This window comes from Lampetra planeri, chromosome 22 (assembly GCF_965212315.1).
Source record: "Lampetra planeri chromosome 22, kcLamPlan1.2.h2, whole genome shotgun sequence".
Taxonomy (NCBI): Eukaryota; Metazoa; Chordata; class Hyperoartia; order Petromyzontiformes; family Petromyzontidae; genus Lampetra; species Lampetra planeri.
Window position 1 is genome coordinate 12,548,375 of NC_136128.1, and position 23,375 is coordinate 12,571,749.

A 23,375-nucleotide genomic window follows, 5' to 3' on the forward strand; every position below is an offset into this window, starting at 1 on the left:
CCCCCCCCCCCCCCACATTGTGCAAGAGCGCAGAAGCGTGGTCACCACATCTATGCCTCGATATAAGGAACGAAACAGGAAGACTTCTCCACAAATCTGGCTATTGCCTGATGAAGCTAGTTGTAATTATTGGCGAAACATCGTTCTCAAATTGTAAATGTTGTGGCTTGGCTCTCCAACACACCGGTGTGCTGCACTTGTGACGAATTGGCCACGTTCTGTTCACGTGACAACCCTTACTAGTTGGCTGTGTCGGATGGTGGCGGGTTTTAATGACACAGCATTTATATATTTATGCGATCTAACCCCAAAAACCTCTATTATGGATTATATTGATATTGGTCGCAAAAGCCTCCTGCCACGTGTCAAAGTGATGTCGTTTATTTAGACAGCGTCCCCAGCCTCCTTCCAGGAGGGTGCTGCATCAGAGTGTGTGGCCGGTGCCATTCAATTCCTTGTTAAATATTTTGCATGCCAAAATAAATTGTGTGTCAGGAGAAGCCCACCGTGCAGATGAGGGGGTTTCCGATCACAAGTCCGCAGAGACAGGTTCGCGAGCCCACTCGCCGTACCGCAAACTCCTTGGCCACGTCACAGCCCAGCGGGAGGGTTGGGAATTTCACAAATCTGTGTGGCGGCGAACGATCCTCGCCTGCCAATTGCAGGGGATCAGAGAGGCGAGGGCCAGGGCACCCGGGCTCGCTCTGCCACCCGCTACACAAATGAGCACTGCGAGGGGATAAAAGCAGAATTTCCTCGCAGGCGCGACCGTGGATGAAGGCCGATGGTGAACTCCGAGTCGTCGTGGTTACAAGCCGGGGCAGGGACCCAACTCCTCACGCCGCTAGCGGCCACACACTCCGTCATCTACAGCACCGATGCCTTCGGAACGCGGTGTAATTGTCGTTTGTCATCGATTTCTTGAAATTTGTCTTTCCAGCCTGCCTTGACAAACAAGTTCGGAGGCATCCCTGATAGAAGTCTCTATCTGACTGTGCGGTGTTATTTGTATGTAGAGATTCACTTAATAGAGCTGATAAGAGGTCAGTTTGCTCAGACATCCTTGTGCTAAGATGAACACATGTTGTGCTCTCAGTCTTTGATAGTAAAACAGTGAAATTATTCTGCAGAACCCAAGCATTGCCCAGCCACACGAACATATCCCTTATTGCTTAGGTTTGTAATTCATAGCGTTTGATGTTTTAGAAGGGAGGGTTTGTCGAGACTGAAGTAAAAACAAATGTAAATTCTTGGCAATTATACAAAAAAAAATGTACAACCCTCTCTCAATCCATTGCTGGATGAAGGCCTTCCCACGCCACGTATTAAACCTCGCCACACTGCTCACTGGGGGGCGGTGAAGGGGAGTCCAGATGCAACTCACCACTGATGTCAGCCCTGGCCGGGAATCAAACTCGTCGGTTCGTACTACCAGAGGTGGGACAAAGTCATTGTTATGCAAGTCCAAGTCGAGTCGCAAGTCATCAAATTCATGACTCGAGTCTGACTCGAGTCCAAGTCACATGACTCGAGTCCACACCTCTGCGTACTACAGTGCTAACCACTGCACCACCCCTCCACAAAAGTATTATGATATGACACAAACGTATTAAATGTAATTAATATTCAGTTTATTTTCTTGGTTCTTTCGGTAAAGTCACATAAAATGGAAATAATAAATAAATAAAAATAAAACATTATAATATTATTTTATTATAATCATTTTATTATGCTTTATTTTTATTATTTCATTATTTCCATTCTACGTGACTTTACCAAAAGAATCAAGAAGATGAATCCCTGCAGTCACGAAAGCTTTACATCGAAATTAAATATTCAGTTTGTTGTGTTTCGGAACGAATCAGCAGCAGCAGCAGGGCTCTCTAAAGGTGTGGGCAATGCCAGGAGGAGGAGGAGGCGGAAGGAACGTGAGTGAGGCCCGGCCACCGAATGTGTGTTTAACAAGCGCCGCTGTTGGACTGAAGCCCACCGCCCTCGCGCTGCTCTCCCGCGCTCACGCCGGTGATATTTCACGCTGCGCCCCGGCGTCCGGCGCACAGCAGCACGGATGCGCCCGGTGGCATTTGAGTCAACGTGATGAATAACCCGCCGTCTTCCCCCCTCGGGCGCTCACATTTGAAGAATAAAGCTGTTACCAGGAGGCCACCAAGAGTTAACTGTGAGCTTAAAAAATTAAGTGGTAAAGGTGCAGCCCTGCAATTGCTCGCTCGTGCCGCTGCTGGTGGAACGGCCTCTGCTAGAGGGTATTTATACCCTCCAGAGGGTATTTTTGGCCTCCTCTTTCGCAAAGTTCGGACGTCTTGGAAGAGTTGAGAGGAGTACCCACACTTTACCCTACTATACGTGACCCGCCGTAGCGCACCCGTGTACATCGCTGGGTGGACAGAGGCTGGAGGATTTAAGAAACTTGCGCCATTTGTTTAATTTTCTATGCGAGGAAGACGAGTCGAAGCGGCGACTCCGAGGGTGCGCGAGTCCACAGTGCGCCGACCGCTCCGCTGTGGCGGTGTCCCAACTCAAGGCAACCGGATGGGAGCGTCCGTCGCCCGGCCACTGACGAGACGGCGCTCTGCCTCCGCATTCACTGCCGACGTGGGGACAGGGGCCGTTGGCGTTCTCATCCCATAAACAAAATAATCTCGCTTCTGTCGCGCTCTATGATTAACGACGCGGCCACTGATGAGCGAGCGGGTGTTGCAAATAGAAAACGTGTTTCTGGGGAAAGGTCTGGGGTGGGGCGGGGGGGGGGGAAGCTGCGAGTGCACGGGCAGCGTGCGGGGGGCACCGTCGTCGTCGCTCCGCCGGGGAGGAGGATGGCGGGCGGAACCCCTTGCAGTGAGGCCGGGGGTCTCCGGTTCGGTTCTACCTCCCGGCACGGCAGGTCAAATAATGACGCAGATTTATTAAACCACCCCCCTGCACCCCCCCCACCCACCAGCTCCGTCCTCCACCCACTCAGCAGTGTAAATGGGTGCCACCCACTGTTAGTGGATTGGCGGGTCATGTGTGGTGGGGTACAGCGTGGTGGGTGACTCCCAACTCTTCCAGGAGGTCTGGCCACCACAGAAGAGTAGGCCAAGTGTCATGAGCCACATTGGGAAAATTCTAAAATGACACCGCGAGTTACTCAATTGGGATTACACCGCAGCAGTCATTGCCCCCTGCCGGCAGGCCGGTGACCTCGGTCACTCTGGCTTCTTTTAACAGAGCTCATTCGAGTGGATTCTACCAGTAGCGACACAAGCAGGAAATTGCAGGGCTGCACCTTTACCATGGTAAGCAGTGGTGAGCAGTAAAAAAGCGCAGTGAGGAGGGGGCGGGGACAGGGGAGCAGGGTTTCTCCCGGAGTGATGGCTGCAGCGCTGCCCCCACCTCCGGCCATGCCCTGGGTGCAATCGTGTTACCGAGTGTGCGCTTTGGCATTCTGCTGGCCTGCCGTGGTGTCAGCACATTCACGTAGCGTGGCCTCGAGCCTCCGAGCTGATTGCATGATTTCTCTTCTCTTTGGATGCACAACCTCCCTCCCACTGTGGCCACTTTACCTCCCTGCCGTTAGACCAATCTTGAACCGTAATGCCTTCATCTGGCGCCCCAGCCAATTAAGCATCGTTAAGCACATTCCGGGCCTGCCTGGAGATTGGCGTGAGCTCGTAACTCAGGGGAGATTTAAAAACCTCTCCCCGCGTATATCGGGCTCATTTCCAAAGCGAGCGCTGCCAGCAGCATCCTGCTCCAGAGCCGCAGCTCCGTCACGCACCGCTCTTCGCGCGTCTTTGCTGCGCGGGGTCTCGCGCGCTTGAGCGGCTGCGCTTTTGTTTTCAGGTCGTGCCGCGTGTTGTTGTTGTCGTAAAAAAGATGCCCGACGTTTCGCTCTCCGGTCACGTGGTTGGCCTGCTCGGGTTACTGATTTTGTTTGATTTTCCGTGTCATGTTTCAGTTTCCCCCCCCCCACTTGTTACTCTGGTAACCCAGGTCGCCTTTGCAAATGAGAAACAATATCCTGGTTTCTGAGAATTATCACGTGGTTTAAGAAATAAAATAAAAACTGGAGGAACTTCGTCAGGAACCCAATATGGAGTTCACTTTCGGCACGTGAAGTCAAATGTTGGACATCGTGCTCGACAACAAACAGCACGATTGGAAAATATGCGGCAGAGGGCTCCAGGGAATGTCTCACTCTGCCAGGAGAGCTACCAGGGCCCCTCTCACTCTGCCAGGGCCCCTCTCACTCTGCCAGGGCCCCTCTCACTCTGCCAGGAGAGCTACCAGGGCCCCTCTCACTCTGCCAGGGCCCCTCTCACTCTGCCAGGAGAGCTACCAGGGCCCCTCTCACTCTGCCAGGGCCCCTCTCACTCTGCCAGGAGAGCTACCAGGGCCCCTCTCACTCTGCCAATGCCCCTCTCACTCTGCCAGGAGAGCTACCAGGGCCCCTCTCACTCTGCCAGGGCCCCTCTCACTCTGCCAGGAGAGCTACCTGGGGCCTCTCAGTCCACGTGGTGTCATCATGCAAAGCCATGAGGGTCCTGCGGGGATCGTTCATTCAGCCGCGAGATCACCAGAGTTTGTCTCCGGACACAAACGCACGACGAGTTACTACCGTGCATCTCATTTAAAGCCTCTTGCGCTCGCATAATCAACTTCTCCTTGCAGTAGCGCTCTAATATTTGAGGCTACAGAAGCCAAATGAAAAAGTAAGTGAATTTACGTAAACAAATAATATAGCGAATTTTTAAACACGCACGCAGATATTGCAAATATCGCTCTCATCGCTAAAGCGATTAACCAGGAGGGCAGAAGCTGTATACAAGCACGCCCCTAAGGAGCAAGGGCCATGTGCGCTTATATCCACGGTCGTGTGCTTGTATCAGAAGTCGCCCTTCGCCTTGCACATCAGCGTCATGTAAGCGTTGTGTCGCCTCTATGAGAGTTGTGCCTACATGAGGTGTGCTTGTATCTTGGCCTCTAGCTCGCTCTGTTAACTCACCACGCCGGTGACGGCGCGGGATTGGTCAAACCGCGTCCTATTTTACCATACCACGGTGAGTCGCAAGCCAGGTAACAGAATCAGCATGTGTATGTATACTGGAGGAATCCCATGAGCTATAACGCTTCTATTCACAAATGTCCAGTAGGGGTGGGTCAGAACGCTACAACAACAAACAATACAGGAGTGCAAAGTAGAGGAAGGGTAAGAAAATCACTTGGAGATAAAAAAAATACAGATAAATCTAAACTATTTTTATTTGACCAGGTAAATCCCACTGAGATATTAGCTTGCTTTTCAGAAGCAACTTGGCCACAAATAGCTCAGCTAAGTAGCTTATCACGTGGAAATTTATGGCAGCCAAATAATTTATAAGGCATGTTTCAAATGTTTCAATTGCGCGCTTTGTACGTAGGCGAGAGGCTTTCAAGTGTCGGCGAGTTTAACAGTGGGGGGCAGGTGGGGGGGTATGGGGGGCAGGTGAGGGGGGTATGGGGGGCAGGTGAAGGGGGTATGGGGGGCAGGTGGGGGGGTATGAGGGGCAGGTAGGAGGGGAATGGGGGGCAGGTGGGGGGGGGTATGGGGGGCGGGTGGGGGGGTATGGGGGGCAGGAGGGGTGGGAGCCCACAGATGCGGTGCCGTCGTTCACGATGCTACTCGGAATAATGGCAGGAAGCAGTGTCGGGGCCGGATAATTAATGAACGCATTAGAAAGCAATTAGCGGCGGGATCTATTATAGAAACAGCAGCTCAGGACAGATTAATGGTATCGACACATTTGCGGAATGGGTGAAGAAAGACTTCCCGGGATTAGAAGAGGCTAGTAAGTGATCAGCAGGGAATGCAGCCGTGGATAGAGGGCATTAGTGCAATTGTTAAATACGCTGCGGTGAACCGAACGGCTCGATAGGGAACTTGAGAGCAGAGGGTTCCATGGGAATGACGATCCCCCCACTGGAAGGGCGCAATGCAATGCAAACGTTTGGGATTGTAGCCAGGGTGTGGCGGGACATCGTGTGGCTATCACAGCTTCGCCGTGCACCCGGGGACTGAGTAACGTGCACGATGGCAGCTCTGGTGGTGGCTCTGTGATAAATGTCAATGATGGCGGCGTGCAGAAAGAATGTGATGGTGATGATGATGATAATGAGAAAGATGACACAGATATGGATGATCAGGATGCCACCTTGAATGACGGTGATGAGAGCAACCTTGGTGATCTTCATATATTCTTAGGTTTTTTCGGTAAAGTCACGTAGGTAAAACATCAAAATTATTTTATTTTATTTTCATTAATTTTGATGTTTTACCTACGTGACTTTACCGAAAAAACCTAAGAATATGATTCCTTGCAGTCACGAAAGCTTCAAATCTAGATCTTCATATAATCAAATTCATCATCATTATCAGCCTTGCTATGTTGGTCATGGGGGTTGTTTGACCATACTTCACCATGCTGGTCAGTGCGGATTTCTTGAAGGGGGTGGGAGGGCTTTGAACTGGTTAAGATTTTACATTTTACTCGCCACTGATATTAGCCGTGACCAGAAATCAAACTCAAGTAGCTGGGTTAATAACGTGATGTGCTAACCGATGCGTCACCACTCCCTCCCCCAAGCGCCTACATTAACATCATCTTCAAACTTACATTTTCAAGATGAACTTGTGTTTAATGTAAATTCTCACCATATTAAACGATCAATCACTGGCCGCGGGAGGATTTGGCGAAATCGGTTTAGTGTCCGTCACAGGGAGACATTGTGGACGCCCCGCAGCAGATAAACACATCTCGCGAACGAGGCCACGGGGGCCTCAGGGGGGTTCGCCCCTCCCTCGTACGCAACGCCACCGGTGCCCCGGGCCAGAGATAATCCCGGGGGTTTTGCGGGTTGGAGACATGGTGACACGCCTCGCGAAATAAGGTAATGGAGAACGAATGATAACAAAGGTGCAGCCCTGCAATTGCTCGCTCGTGCCACTGGCGCCAGCATCGGCCTGCCGACACAACCGAGCCACGACCGAGCCACAACCGAGCAGCAACCGAGCCACGACCGAGCGTTACCTCGCTGGCGTTGAGCTCATTGAGCACGATGACCGAGGTGCAGCGATAGTCGAACACGAGGCGCCAGAAGTCCTTGACGGTGTTGGGCAGCGGGTGCTGCGTCACGATGAACGCCGACGGGCGGTGGTAGCTCTGCGACAAGGCAAACAGGACGAGCGGGGGGGCACAGACGGGAGGATGTTACACACTTGTAGCCTTGTTTTCAACTGCCGTGCCGGGAAATCGCATCGAACCGGCGACCTCTGGATTGCAAGCCCACGATGCTAACCATTGCACCGCGGCAGCTTCCCTCCCAGGAAAGTGCCTAAATTAGTAATATGAGTAAATAAATTAAATGGTAAGAAACCGAGGAAATGTCAATGAACTCTCATAGGCTCAGTCTCAAAGTATGCAAATACATTTTTGAATTAAACAGTTGTAGATGCATACAGATGGCATGCTTATTAATAATGATTTTGGATTCAAGAGATATCCTAAACATGTGACGTTCCCGTATGATTATATATACTCTTCTATACAACCTGTTCTATGTGTGTCTCACGGCACATCTGGTGGCTCAGTGGCGGCGTCATGGTTCGCGCATCTTCGCTACGAAGTGAGCGCCCTACGCCTGAACTAGGAGATCAAGTGAACATAGGAGTACAGCACAACAACGGACTTCGTTACACTGCCCTTTGCTGCCCACCACGTAATGCCACAGCATATAAAGGCTGTTGTGTATCCCAGTTAACCAATCATATAAAGTCTGTTGTGTATCACTGTCAACCAATCATATAAAGTCTGTTCTGAGATCTGATGAGATGGGGCACATTCCGGATGGATTGGTCACCGGCTACACGTACATCGCTCCGTGCCAGGTTAACGATCTTCGCCATTGGGGCTTACGAGCAGACAAGCACGCATTTATGGCTTCCTCAGAAATCCCATGAATAAATCCTCCACGTGGAATTGATGTTCACTGCAGCAGAGACATATAATTGTCCAATACAGAGATACATCTTTAGGGTCTCACGAAAAACGCCGTGGAAGAGTAGGCCTAATGCAGCCAGGAGGCGCTGCTCTCCAGAGCCTCCTCCTCTTGCGAAGGCTGCTCCCAAGGCAGCGGCGTGAGGAATCAATTCCAAGGCTGCACTTTTCCTTTTAGTTATTCATGAAAAAAGTCATTACAATTTTCTCGGGCTTTTATGGCGAGTTCTACAATGTTACGCCAAGTTTGTTCTTTGGAACAAAACTGCAATGAGGCACTATTACTGCGCGCGAGAAATAAACACTGATGCGCCTTCGGACTTCGGAGAAATCAATGCATTTATCGCAACAATTGCAACATATATGTTTTTGCAGCTGCATTCCATGAAACATTTACTTATCCGTCGTGGTCAAACGGTGAGCACACCGGGTTAGCAACTTAGCGGCTGCCGGTCCGATTCCATCTTCTGGCAACCTTCTGGTGTGGAAGTCGAAACAAAAATCCACATATTTATCAAATGTCCACTCGGCAGTACAAATGGTCGCTTCGTGGTGGGGTACAGTGTGGGTATTTCTACCTCTTCCAAGACGGGGATGGTCAGGCCACAACAAAGTGGAAGCTCCTCTGCCATCAGGCTACAACTCGAGTGGAAACCCTTCTGCCAACAGTGGCATGAGCAAGTAATTGCAGCGCTGCACCTTTACATTACATATGTCGATTACTTTCATGCAGCCCGGTTTGGATTGTAAGAGGTCCCTGGTTTCTACTTTAGTGATATCGCCTCTTTGCCGAGCCTGGGAATTCATTCATGGCACAGCGGGGGCTCTTTTGGGGATTTTTTATTTTTTATTTGCAGCCGAGCAAAATACGCGGGCTTCGACAGTGAGCCGCATGCTCGCCGAGTTGGCATTTTGCGCATACATATGGATGTCTTTATCGTCGTCGTCACGGATCACGCAGTGTATCCACTGCTGGGTGAAGGTCTTCCCTAGCCGCCAATTCGCACGAGCTGATGTCACCGCTCCCTCTACGCGGGGTACATCCTCTCGGGTGTGATCTCTCCCTTGGCTGCTACTCCGTCTTTAGTCTCAGCCACTGGCCATCATCACCCCGTCTCGCGACGTGTCCTGCCCAAGTCACTATGATGCCTCTAACTCGCCTATATTCTCTAATCCTTGCATTACTTTTTCCTGTCGCTCAGTGTAATTCTAAGCATGCACCTCTCCACACTTGCAATATGTCCATATTTCCGATCTGAATGTCGCAGCAGGCGATACGGACTGATCGTGTACATAAACCTCTGAAAATCTGTGTCAGTCCTTTGCGATGTCTAACAATTCATTCTGCTAATCATCCAATCATAATGACGATGTCTCCTTGTAGTCCCAGATTCAAATTAACTTTGAATTTTCATTGAAAGAAATTTATTAACGAGAGTTTTTTTTAATATTAGAACCTGTGACATGCAGGGTTAATTAGTAATTGTCAGCACCAACCGACTTGTGCATATTTTCCCACTCAATCAAACTTTTTGAGAAACTATTTGCCACTGTTGTTATCCATGGCCAGCATTCACACCGAGGGAAAGTGGGATTGTAACACAGTGCACTAACCAGTGCCACGGCTGCCCCCATCTCCACACCACACTGCACACACCGCACGCGTCTGCCTGTTAAAATATTCCTAAGGCCAGAGATTGAACCCGGTTCAAGGGCGATGAGATCGCAGTGCCAAAACCAGCGCGCCACCACCACCCCTACTCCACACACACGGCACGCATCTGCGTGTTAACATATTGCCCTGGCCATCCCGGTGTCTGAAGGGGACATGCTGAACACATGTTCAGGGACCACTGTTTGCTGCCATTAGCTGTCTACTAAGTTGATGAACCCCGCCCCCCCACCAAAGGACAAAATACACTCACGCAACCTTTCCTTTCTGAGCCAAACGGCCCAATGACTAAATGACTAAAGATTACGGAGACGGGACGGCACCAGACGGTGCAGAGCGCATCGCTCAAACGGGTAGCAGGCAAAGACAGCAATCTCCGACACGGCACGAGCAATACGCTCGGCGTGAGGGGCGAGGACAAGGGTCAGCGCCGGAGTTGGTGTTTGACTTGGCGATAATTACGGTTACGGTCGAGAGATTCCCACAAATAAAATATATAAAAGCCCCTCCCCAGACCTTCACGTTCGTCGGCTCTCACTCTGGATGATGAACGCGCCACGTCCTCCACGGCATTCGATACAAATCGTCTAACGGCAAGGGTCGCGACTCCGAACCCAGGGGGGGCCGAGCCTCGTCAAGGCCGCGGCAGCGCGTTCGGAGACGGGTCACGTCGGCCGCGGCCGTCAGTTCCTAAGATGACGCCGTCGCCCCGCGCGACCTCGGCGTTCCAGCGACCCCCGACCCGGAGCAGCCGCTCGGCCGACGGCAGCGGTGCTCGCCATCGCAGAGTGGCGGCGGGCGTGGGTTAGCGACGTCGCACGCGCCCGGTGGCCGAGTGGCTCCACACCCCCAAGTCCAGTGTCGCGGATGCCTCGACTCAGCATTGTATAATGAAGGAATGGTTACAGCAAACGAGGAACCTGCGCGTGGCACACAGTTTGCCTCCTGGGTCGACTTTCCCTGAGCTGGCAGAAGGTCGTGGGTCATATGCATCGGGCATCGAGAACTCTCACTGCATTCTAATGTGACCTCCGACGTGACACCCAACGTCCTTTGTGGTTGTTCTATACACGACCTGATGGCCCAGCACAACGATAACAAATTATACACTCACGGACAAATAGCGCATTCTCCAACTATTACTCAGCTTCTCTGGCACCTCCATCGATTGCTACAGAGGAAGGCTCAACACCTGAAACGTCGTTTATTATCTTTTTTTCCCTTTAGGGCCAGAGTTGTGTTATTGACGAATGTGTTGGGTTTTTAGCATGGTAGAGGACGACCCCAGGCTAGCCCAGCGCCAGTATGGTGGGGGGGGCGGGGGGGTCGGATCAGTGCGGTGCTCACGTCCATGAGGGCGGCGTTGATGTAGTTGCTGCTGTCTCCGTCCAGCGTGAGCAGGAAGGGCAGGCAGCGGTCTGGTGGCAGCGTCTCCTTGTGCCGATTCTTGGTGTTGTTGCGGGGCAGCAGCGCGATGCTGCAGTCCTCCACGCGCAGCGCCGGAGTCACAGTGTTCAGCGTCTGCAAACCGACATTCCGCAAGCGGAGCGTCATTAAAAACCCACACGGCCGCCTAAATCGGAGGTCAGAATGCCGAGCCACCACCGCTGAGAGCCTGGGTTCAAATCCAGGTTTCAGCTGCCTGTGATTAAACCGGGTTCTCACGTGTTGTGAGCCAATGGTCTCGGCCCAGCCACCAATGACTGCACGTAAAAAACCACCACATTAAATTTGGTTTTGGCAACTAATTTGGCTAAATTCCTGCTCTGAGGATTAAAATATCAGCCCAAATGTCATATGACAAACATTCCTCTCATGCACAGAGTGGGTGGAAAATAACTTCCAGCCTACTGTGTGGACAAAAAGTCACAACTTCCCTGCTAGAGATCCAAACGTACACTTCCATTTCGGGATGTACAATTGAGATACTATTGTCGTGAAAGAAAGAAAAAAACAGAACAGGTGGTATTTGTCACAGGGATGTTTTCTGTTTGCTTTGGACATGATCATTACGAGGTCACTTTATTACCAGATGACCTTGTAAGGCCACGCAGGTAAAATTCAAAACCTAACGTGAAGTGGCGGCAATACAGAGCCAACTTTTACTGTGGATAAAGCAAATATTGCATATTTACGAAGAAATATCATATTTTCCTATAAAAATTCATACCGTATTTATTATTTCAAACCAACACACCTTAAAAAAACAATGAAGAACGCGGTTTATGATCAATTATGCATCGGAGATGTAGCAGCGGAGATCGCATTACCAGGAACTCCTCCTTGATCTGATTGGTGTGCGTTTGGGGGTCCAGTCTCGCCAGGTCGTAATACACGGAGCGGAACTCTGCGGCAGGGACCGCGGTGTCCCCGCACAGGCAGGCCTCCAGGATGACGTCGTGGATGAACACGTACTGCTCCTGCCCGTCGCATTCACACGACGAAACGAGCATTCACTCCCGGGGCATTGCTCGAGATTCCTTTGCTGCCCCGCTCTTCATTTACATGATTTTCTCTCCAATCCCCCGCAAGCCGGTTTGATTCGATCTCCAGGCGCGACAGGTGAAGCAATGGGGCGAGTTTCTTAAATGACCACCACCCCCCCCCCCCCCCCAGCAGCATAAATGGGTTCACTACGTTTAGCGTTTAGGCGATCGGAAGGTTTGCGTGCAGTGGGGCAAAGCGTTGGTGACTCCAACCCTTGCCACATACCCTCTGCAGTCTCTCTCTCGTGGAGGGCCTTCTGCCAGCAACAAGCAATTTCAGGGCTGCTTTTACCACGTCCAGGGACCAGATTAAAACACCGCAGACTGTTGTAAAAAAGTGAACTTGGCTGTGTGTGATTGCTGAGACATGCCGGGAATCTCTCATAATAACCATACAGCCGTCCACATTATCATACATTCAAGTTGTTCATCTGCGAGTCAGTCTGTAAGGCATGTCACTCGAATAAATATCATGCCAGAGAGTCTAGTAAGGGATCATTTATGTCCGAAAGGAACCAGGGACCTATGGTATGGATTAATCAGCAGTAGCAGCAGCAGCCACCGTTGCCATCTCTCATGATCGTGCGATACAATAATCGCACGGAGCACCTGCAAACGGGCTGATTTCATCACTCCATCCCTGGTGTGAATCCACCGATGTTATTGATTATAAGCTAGGATAGACTTTGATCTGGATACAAAAAAAACCCACGACTGCGCTGTAATTACATGTTGGTCTCTCTCGATGCGTTCAGCACAAATTTCAACGGAATAGAGTTCACAATGCAGTTTCATTAAGAAGATTAGCTTGACACGGGCCCGTACCAGCCTGGGTGCATACTGCACGGGTCGACTCGGCAATACAGAGCAAGCATGCAGCACGCAGCCCACGCTGGAGCACAGGTCACGCCACCGCTCGTGACGCCACTGCCGCTCACCACGCAGCCTCAGTCAGGCACCGCCATGCGACAACAGACCCGCTATGTGCTATTGTCATTCTTACTGGGGTGGAGTGGTGGTACAGTGGTTGGCGCACTTCGCTATAAACCCCATGACCTGAGTTCGACTCCTGGCTACAGCTAACATCAGTGGTCGAGTGACATCCGAACCAGTTTCGGAGCACACTCTTATTAGCTCATTCTGACCAACGTGGTGAAGTATGGTCAAAGAAACCCTGTGACTGACATGGGAGACCTCCATCCAGCAGTGTATTGACAATACTAAAGATCAATTGGCATCACTATGTGCACCGCGACTGTGGCTTTAGCAGTAGCCTGCATGAACAAAACTGTACGATAGCAATTTGAGCGGCATATTTTATTATTTATTTATGTTACGCTGTTAACTAATATAAACATGAAACTAAATTATTCGCTAAACAAACATGGAACTACACCAGGAATACTGATGAGGTTTTAAACATTACAGTTTTATTATTTCGCTGGCACCTCGAACGGGCTGACCGCTTATTAAATGCAAACCACGGCAACCTCAGAGGCCACATTGTCCAAGCAAACATCCAGGATTAGAGGCAGTGGCAGCCAAAGCCCGCGAGCAGTGGGTGCCTACGAGGCCCTTGGAAAGGCAAGGTATGAAGAGTAACAGCTGTGTGTGCGTGCAACAGCAAGGGCAGCCGCGTGCCAAATGCGCACGCCAGCTCCTAATAACATCGACCCATTCACCGCGCTATCTCTGTACCACAGCGGTCGTCCGCCGTAACGCTCCCTCTGTCACAATCACCATTCAATCATCGTCTCTCCCTGCAGCGCCACTCTGACCACTCGCTAGCAAGCCATCTTCACCACCGTGACCGCTCGCTCCGCTCTTCCCCCTGATCTCATCTCTCCCCCTGCAGTGCCACCGCGGTCGTCGACCACGAGTCCCCGTGGACGACACGGACCATCCACCCAGTCCTGCCTGTGCTAAAATGACCGATGGCCGAGCTCTCTTCCTGGGCGGCGCTGAATATTTGCAGGCCGACACTCGGAGGGCATTGTGCACCAAGCGCTGGACAACTCCGCCGTCCGCCCACAAACGACCCCCCCCCCCCACCCATTGTTAATGAAAGCACAGAGCGGCCTGCATCCGTTTCACTTAACCCTCAGGAACGCCGGGAGTTCACTTTGGGAGACAATAACAGCACGGAAGAGCGCACGCGCACACACACACACGTAGAAATGACATTAAGCACGCCGTATTTGTAGGGACTGACTAATATTATATTTAAATGGAGGCTCCATCCATTCAAAAGTAGATAATTATTTATTTTACTATCCTACGCTGGATGTTGCGATTGCACGAGGAGGAGGAGGAAGACGATGACGCGGATCTATGAAGGAGAGTCTCGGGTCCGGCTCTGAGGCCATGTCGCCCCTGAGTTAAACGTCTCCTTTTGAAAGCTGCATTATTATTATTTTTATTATTTTAAGTTAAAATAACTTTTCATCTGACAAAACCCATTTATGTGGAGAGCAAAAGAAAAAAGGAAAATACACAAATGTGAAATTTACATCATTGGGAGTGGACTCCTGCTTGCGAGCCCTTTCAACTTTTATAAATGAACGCAATTACCATCCTCTTTCAAACCTTGCCACTGCTCCACTTATGTGGCAGAGGAGGTTGGCCACATAAATGAGACAATTTCTGATCTACTATACCACCTGTGGCCCCTTGCTAAAGAGCATCAGACAATAATGAATGATCCAGGAGAACAGTATGAAATGGCCCAGGCAATTTGTACTGTGAAATTGTAAGTGGCATTATGTATTAAGCCCATTATAAATAATTAGCATCACAGAAGACTGCCGCTCGCGTCGAGCTGCTCATTTGTACTCAAAATACACAGACACGCTGACACGCAGACACGCGCACCCAGCCCAACTAGACAGACACGCAGACAGGCACACACAGTCCAACTACGCAGACATGCAGCCACAGCCATAAAACACAGACACGCGCACACAGCCATAATACACATCCACGCAAACACAGCCAAAATACACAAACACGCTGACACGCAGACACGCAGACACACAGACACACGCACACAGCCCAACCACACAGACACACAGCCCAACCACACAGACACACAGACACACAACCCAACTAGACAGACACACAGACACACGCACACAGACACACAGACACACAGACACACGCACACAGACACACAGCCCAACCACACAGACACACAGCCCAACCACACAGACACACAGACACACAGCCCAACTAGACAGATACACAGACACACGCACACACAGACACACAGACACACGCACACAGACACACAGCCCAACCACACAGACACACAGCCCAACCACACAGACACACAGACACACGCCAGCGTGTTTCAGGTGCGCTCGTGGGGAAACATGTTCCGGGCAGCGCAGACAGCCCGGCTGATTTACGCGAAGATCTCTCGCAGAGACACCCACCCACCTACCCGCCACCTTAGTGTTGTCAAATTACAGAGGACATGAGGCTGGTGGCACTTTTTTGTAAATCAAAGGGGTAGGCAAATCGGACATTAAGGTGTAATCAATTGCATTATGGTCTATGTGACCACATTACCTTCCTCACTGATTAGGTTAGCAAAATGAGGGTGTTTGTTGGGCAGTGGCGATCATTGTCTGCAGCAGTCGGCTGCAACAGCACATAATTACATCTTTGAATTAGAAACCGTAATTACATGCGTGTGCATGCACGTGCTCACATGTCGTGTCCAAGCGCGTGTATATTTGTGTACGTAGATGCATACTGGCGCCGAACGGTGGGGCGGCGATTAGCGACCTGCGCTAACAAACCGGTCGATCAGTTCAATTCCTGGCCATGGCTGATGACCCCACCCACCATCAACAACCCACACTGACTGCCGCAGTGAAATATGGTCAAATAACCATGGGGAGTCCTTCATCCAGTAGTGGATTGATAAAAGGCTGTGAATTCTATTTTGTACATATTTTGCAAACATACCAGGGCAAGTAATGATGTTTTGAGAACAATGCATAGACATAATTTGTAATTACTGCATTAACATTTGTGTATTAATTTACAGCCCTTGATGAAGGCTTTCCCATGCCATGCTAGTGTTGGGGGGTATTCGTGGCCCCTTTGTCTCCGCCAGGGCAGTACGCTTGACCATACTTCACCACGTTCGAACCAGCTCAGATATCACTCGCCACTGATGTTGACTGTGGCCGAGATCCAAACTCAGGTCGCCATGTTCATAGCAGAGGGTGCTAACCACTGCGCCACCACTCCACCCATTAAGCTTAATAAACCATTAGCCGTTTTTATAGCTTAACATAGCTAATGTCAGCTAACTATTTATATTCCACATTTAATGACTGCATATTGGTCGGCTCTCAAACTCCATGGCTGTCGCTATATACAATCCAGTTCATTGCTGTACTTTATTTAATTTGCTTTGCTTTTGTTGTTGTGGTGACCCAAGTCCCACTTGTGAATGACTCGTTCCTGGGTCTCGTGAGTTCTCACCCAGTCACAGAACTAAACAAACTCCATATAAATGACAGCACTGGCCCCATTATACACATGCGTGTGTGGACGTGTGTATGTGTATGGGGAGCAGTAGTGAAGCGGTTAGCGCTCCATGCTACGAACCCGGCGACTCAAGTTCGATTCCCGCCTACGACCAACATCAACGACGATTATATGAACCGATCCTGGGCCTCCCCTAGGTCGATGTGTAAACGACGCCACTGGGGAGACAAAGGCGGCCGGGCATGGTGCTGGCCACCCACCCCCTCGTGCGTTGTGCCGGCCTTCAATGGTGCTCGCTAACAGCACTTGCCCCAACAGCCTGTGTAGGCTACACGGGGGACCTTCGTGTGCGGCGCTGTGCGGAAGTGCAGGACGCACCTCGGTCTGCACCATGTTGACGCGCTGGGCCCGCAGCTCGCGAACGCAGTTGTAGATGTCGACCACGGCCTCCCCCTCGGCCATCTCCAGCATCATGTCGATGACGATGAAGCAGCCGGTACGGCCGGCACCCGCACTGCGCACACCGTTACACCGCACACACACACGTGTGCGTGCACAGACCCACATGCAGATAAGCACATGCAAATACTGTACTGTAAAGACACACACGCAGAAAAATGTCAAACTCTCCATTTGGAACAAGCGCTGTTGGGCAATGGGCTGTTTTTGGCGGCGCAGTGAGGTGAGGTGGTGGCGTAACGGCCACCGCACAAGCCAGCTGCCATGTTTGGAAGGCTCCAGCGTTGATTAATTTTGGACCGATTCAAGTGAGAAGGGGGCCCTGTCGCAATCCAAAGGTCGCCGCTTCGATTTCATCTCCCGGAACGGCATACGAACGATGGGCGAGTGTCTTAAAGTGACTTTGCCTCTTGTCCACCCTGAATAGATGGATGTCCCACGGTCTGTCGTGGGGGGGGGGGGTAAAGTTTGAGTGCTCCCTCCTCGGCGTTGAAGAGTGGGCCAAATACCCTTTAGAGGGGGCTCTGTGGAGACTCTTCCGCCAGCAGTGCCTTGTGAAAGACATTGCAGGGCTGTGCCTTTACCCGAGTAGGAAGAGACTCGTGGCAGGCGGAGAGCACAAACAAGACTTTCCCACTGATATCCATGGCACCATTCGTATAATTTTCACTCCTATCGTGTTTTTGTCGTGTTTGTTGTTGTAACTTTCTGACCCACCCTGACTGGACATCTGTGAAATAGAGCTTCATAAGCTCGTCGGATTCCTCCTGCAGGATAAACACAGATCCTGATCCTGAGCAGAGTTGAAAGCGTGCCGGGGAAGCATTCATCTCATAGCCACCACCCTTCTCCACACACTAAAAGACAAAGCTCCCCCGTGTAGCCTACATAGACTGTTGGGCGAAGTGTGGTTAGCGGCCACCTATAAGGCCTGGATGACACAAGGGGAGTGTGAGTTCAGCACAAGACTCCAGTAGCAATGTTTACGTACCACACACAGTCTCATTTAATGCGGAGTTAACCAAGGGGAGGTCCATTACCAGTTCCAATTTCGCACAATATACGAGGGGATGGGTGGCCAACACCACGCCTGGCCGCATTTATCTCCATAGCGGAAATGTTCACACATCGCACCAGTTACTCATTTGAGGCTGAGTCGAGCTAGGAAAGGCCGAGGACCGCTTCAGATAATCGTCACTGGTGATGGCCATGAGCAGGAATCAAACTTGGGTCGCCGGGTTCGTAGCGCAGAGCGCCAACCGCGGCACTGCCTCTGCACTCACACAATCAATACTGCCTCAGAATTACATAAATTGCCGTGGGTTTTCGACGGAACGCGTCGTGATATTTCAACCTCGTGTGTCGGCCTCAAAGCCGAGGTCTCCTCAAAGCTATATTTGTGCACCTGCACAGACACCGATGACATGGCCTCATCGCAGCTTCAAAACCACAACTCCCTTCAAAATGTTAGCCGAGAATGGCCATTGATTTTCAGTGCATTTGAACAAATCCGATTTGGATTGCAGCCTCGACGCCCATTCCATTTGGGCCAAGTCACCACAAAGGGCAGCGGCAGCTACAATCTGTGGCCACTGAGGCGGCGTGCACCTGCAGCTCGTTTTCTCCACTGGTGCTTGACGGTGGCGGCTGGGTCTGTACGAAGCGGACATTAGCGGTGGTGCTTCACCTCGACAATTCTCTAAGAAATGTACTTTTAAATCATATATCCTCTTAAGAATGTATCCTTATTAAAATTAATTTTTAAATCATGTATCCGTCTAGGGATGTATCCTTAAAAAAAAGTTTAAGAAAAACCTGTTTGAAAGTAGAAAGTAGAAAAAAAAAAACATGGATTTTTAAATACATTTTGAATTATTTTTTTACTTTATTATTTACAATCTATTCAGAATTGATGAGTAAAAAAATCGAAATATAGGGCGCTCGGTCTCACTGCCCCAATGTCGGCATCTCAATGGCAAATTTAAACGCCTCCAACAGAGTGAGCGGAAAAATTAAGCCATGGAGCGCAATTAATTAGAACCCTGGCCAATAACAAACCACCGTTCCAAGGGTCACTTGCATCGAGACAGGCAAATGCAAATGAGCCCCTCCCTCCATAGAAAGCGCCGACCGCGCCCCAACCGCCCGCCACCACCCAGCCAGGAGTTAAACCTTCCAGCCGCCACGGGGTGGCTTGCTCACATTTTGTTTACAGCTCCCGATTTAAATATATATTTAGATACACTTTACCCAGAAAAGCCTCACAAAGTCTCTTTTTCAGGGGGGTCCTACAAATTTGTCGCGGTAGGGGGCGATGTTGCTGCTGCGTGTAATCCCAATTGAGTAATTTGCAGTTAAAGTTTCAGCATTGGGATGTTGAACCAATACCACTTACATTGTATGAGGAAAATAAGAGAACAAACCCAATACTCTTTACAAAAACCCAGCATTGAAAAGCACCATGGTCGGCAATCAAACCCAGGGCCTGCTTGCTGTGCTGTCTCCCTGCCACCCATGCGTTTCACGCTTAGCAAAGTGGACAGTCAGGCCCATATTAGTGCCGAAGATACCAGCGCTGCCAGTTCCACATCAGAACTGCGCAGATTTCCATTACAGAAGGCCACGTGGAAATATATCTGCTGTTTGTTGAATTGCATTGGGAGAAAAAAACGGTTAAATTCAAACATGGGCAAATGTTTTTTTTGCATAATTCAGCTCAGCGCTGATATATTGAAGATTCGTGTTCGCACTGTGCGAGAAATAGCAGCGTTCCATCTGATAGGGCCGTGATGCAACAAGACAGACTCGGGGCCTCGCCTGTTATTACGGAGTGGGGGGGGGGGCACAGATAGAGCTCGTGATGGAATGACAGCCGGGAAGGAACAACCAAAAGAGAGATGGAACGATAGACGTGGTTGGGAAATACCGACATAGCTGCACATGTTGGTGAGTAATGGAACGAGCACAGTGTGATTCAGCATAATAATAATAATGCACGATACCAGCAAGCCACGCAGAGTCTCAAGACCTTCTTTTTAAGAGGGTCCTGTATTGGGATGTTTGGCCAATGCGATCCCTTCGCATGTAGGAGAAAACCAGATGACGAGAGCCATGAATGTGAGGGGATATCACCAAAAGCTCTGCACAGATCGCTTTACAGATGCTGCAGCACTGTGGGATACTCAGGCAGTCTCCCATCCGAGTGCTCACCATGCTCAACCGTGCCGAGGGATGATGACGGCACTCAGGATGCTCAGCGTGTAACCTTTTCTCAACCCACCGTTGGACGTGGGCCTCCGTCATCGGGATTATTTGACCATACTTCACCACGCCGGTCAGTGCGGGTCGGGCAAGGGCGGATGCGAGACCCCAAGGCGGGTGCAGACATCACTCGAAAACTCAGATCGCGGGGGTTCGCGGCGGAGCGCGCTCAGCACCGCGCCACAGCAGAGAGACCCGGAGCGCTGCGAGGGGCGGGGCGGGAGGGAGCACCTGCAGTGGACGACGACCGGGCCGGCCTCAGGCGGGTTGAGGCTGCGCACGCGGCGGATGAAGGCGAGCAGCCCCGTGGCGTAGTAGGGGACGCCGTGGTCAGGCCAGCCCGTGAAGTGGAACTGCTTCACCTCCTGCACTTCAAAGTATCCCGTCTGCACGCGCGCACGGGCGACACACGTCCACGGCCCCGTCCACCACCGAGCGCCACCCAGGGAGGGGATGGGGTGAGGGGGTGCAGCGAGGCCGCCTGCGCCGGTGTCTTTGAACATTCCTCAGACGCCGATGGAATTATCGACCCGTTTTATGTGCGTGTGTATGTGTGTGTGTGTGGATGGGGAGCGGTAGTGTAGTGGTTAGCGCGCTGCACTATGAACCTGGCGACCCGGGTTCAATTCCTGCTCACGGCAAACACCAGTGACGATTATCTGAACCGGTCCTGGGCCTCCCCTAGGTCGACTCAGCCTCAAATGAGCGGTGTGTAAACATCGCCGCTAGGGAGACAAAGGCGGTCGGGCGTGGTGCTGGCCACCCACCCCCTCGTTTACCGTTCCGGCCTTCATAGGTGCTCGCTAACAGCACTTGCCCCTACAGTCTGTTAAGTCTATACGGGGGATCTTTGTCTTTTATCTTTGTGTGTGTGTGTGCGTGTGTATGTGTGTGTGCGTGTGTTGGTCGCCTGAAAGTGGGCGACCTGTGCAGGGTCACGCTTCAGTTCTTGTTTTGAAAAATAAAACCGAAATGCGCCGTGGAAAAAAAAAAACACGATTCCGTGCTGGGTGGTTTGAGAGCATCTGACAAACTGCGATGTGGTGCGTGCGCGCGTACTCGTGAATGCGTATATCCGTGTTCGTTTTTTATTCTGGCCATACCACTCACTCGTGCGCTGTCCCGACCTTTTCATAGGTGCCTCCCCTAGGTCAAGAGCCTGAAATGATTTGCCGATGCTTTGTGTAAAGATCAGCACTGGGGACACAGAAGTTATCGGGAGTGGAGCTGGTAACACCCAGCCCTTTGTGCAATGTGCTGGCCTTAATAGGTGCTCACCAACAGCTCTTGCCTCAACAATCTATGTAGGCTACAGGGAGGATTTCAGCATTTGCCTTTTTGGGTGTGCATGCATCTGTATTGAGTGAGGTGAGAGAGGTGGACACAAACCGAATGATGGACCTGGCTTCCTGGGCTTAATTCCCAGTCACAGACAGCATCAGTGACGGGCTTATCTTGACCTGTTCTGGGCCTCCCCGAGGTCAATTCGACCTCAATCGAGCGCCTGGTGCGGCATGTAAACATCACCACTGGCGAGACGGAGGTGGCCGTCCATGGTACTGGCCACATCACCCCCCTTGTGTGCTGTGCCGGCCTAAATCGGTTCTCACGAATGGCACTTTCCCCAGCCAGTGTATAAGGCTACACTGAACATCTTTGTCTTTGCTGAGTGTATGTGTGAGTGTGTGTGCAAATTGAGTGCCGTTTTTATATGCAAAGAAGTATTTTTCCAAGTCGTGGCCTTGGTCGATGTTCGCAGCATTGTGCAGTGGCCTGCAGAATTATTTACTTATTATTTGTGTGGTGCATTCGCAGCATTCATCACCCGTGTCAAGGTTTTCATCATTGTGTCACCGCCTGAACGCAAATACCCCTCTTCACTCTATCTACGTAGAATGAATATCTGCAACGGTTCCACTATTCAAACCATTATGCAATCATTACTCACCGCACACATTCAATGCAGGCCGCGTGCATGTGTATAATAAACACAACATCGTCATCATCATCATTCCTCGTAATGCATCCCAGTAAACACATCTATTGCGTCATAAGAGAGCAGGACTTGAGCCAGACGCCCTCACTCGAAGGGATGATGGCCCCACTGTGAAGACTAATCATGGAGTGGCGGTCAAGGAACGGAATGCAATCGAAAAGACCCCACCTTGGAGATGGAGCGATGAAATCCATTCACGTGCAGGTGCTAGGGAGATGCTGTAACTTTGCATGACAGGGAGAGGTGGCAGTGGCTTGGGGAGACCATCGAGTAGTGGACTGACAATGGCGCATGATGATAACAAACCTTTACTGAATCCCAGCACATTTTCAGGAAGGTGCTGCTGCTGCGTTGCAATGTTTGACAAATTCCCATGAACGAGTGTATGGCTTCTGGGGTACCACCCGCAGGCGCGTACAAAAGGGTGACACTCAAAGCTGCGCAAAAATAGAGTACAGAATCCATTGTCGTGGTGCCAGATCCTCATCATCTTTGGCCAAATTACCAGTGACGTCCACCAATGATGAACCAATATTTATCTGCATAATTTCTTTATCAGCCATCTTATTCTCTAAAAATGTATATGTGTTTGTAAGTGTGTGCAGGTCTCTATATACAATATTGTGCAGGGCATATTTTATCCGTAGTCAGTGCGCTCAATTTAAAAAGTGGCGAACATGCTGCTGCTACACTATGCTCTAGCGTGGGATATTAACAACTCAGCGAGGCCGTTGTTTTAATGCTCAAATCGCTCCCACCAACAGTGTACTCTGTTATGGTTGACACATGTAGATGAAGTCAACATTGGGCTTGCATTCTCACTGCAGCACGTGGCTTTGGGAATCTGTTGCACTAATTAACTGCACCAATTCACTTCGTCCAATCGACCCTCTGAATAAAGTGCCAACATTATTTGGCTCGACAACAATAATTTAGAAGGGGGAGGGGCTCATCCAGCCCCCTCC

At 50.7% G+C, this 23,375-nt stretch overlaps 1 protein-coding gene across 4 annotated transcripts in view; it reads right to left on the reverse strand.

Annotated features, from left to right (window-relative positions):
- The window catches only part of LOC144725064 (receptor-type tyrosine-protein phosphatase kappa-like), a 201,470-nt gene that overhangs the window by 17,924 nt on the left and 160,171 nt on the right, over window positions 1-23,375 (reverse strand). For all 4 annotated transcript variants that reach the window (XM_078604519.1, XM_078604518.1, XM_078604520.1 and 1 more), the window contains 5 exons: window positions 20,646-20,800; window positions 17,073-17,208; window positions 11,976-12,125; window positions 11,053-11,226; window positions 7,068-7,199 (listed from right to left, as the gene is read on the reverse strand). In XM_078604519.1, the coding sequence (XP_078460645.1) occupies window positions 7,068-7,199; window positions 11,053-11,226; window positions 11,976-12,125; window positions 17,073-17,208; window positions 20,646-20,800 (747 nt within the window). The remainder of the gene's footprint in view (window positions 1-7,067; window positions 7,200-11,052; window positions 11,227-11,975; window positions 12,126-17,072; window positions 17,209-20,645; window positions 20,801-23,375) is intronic.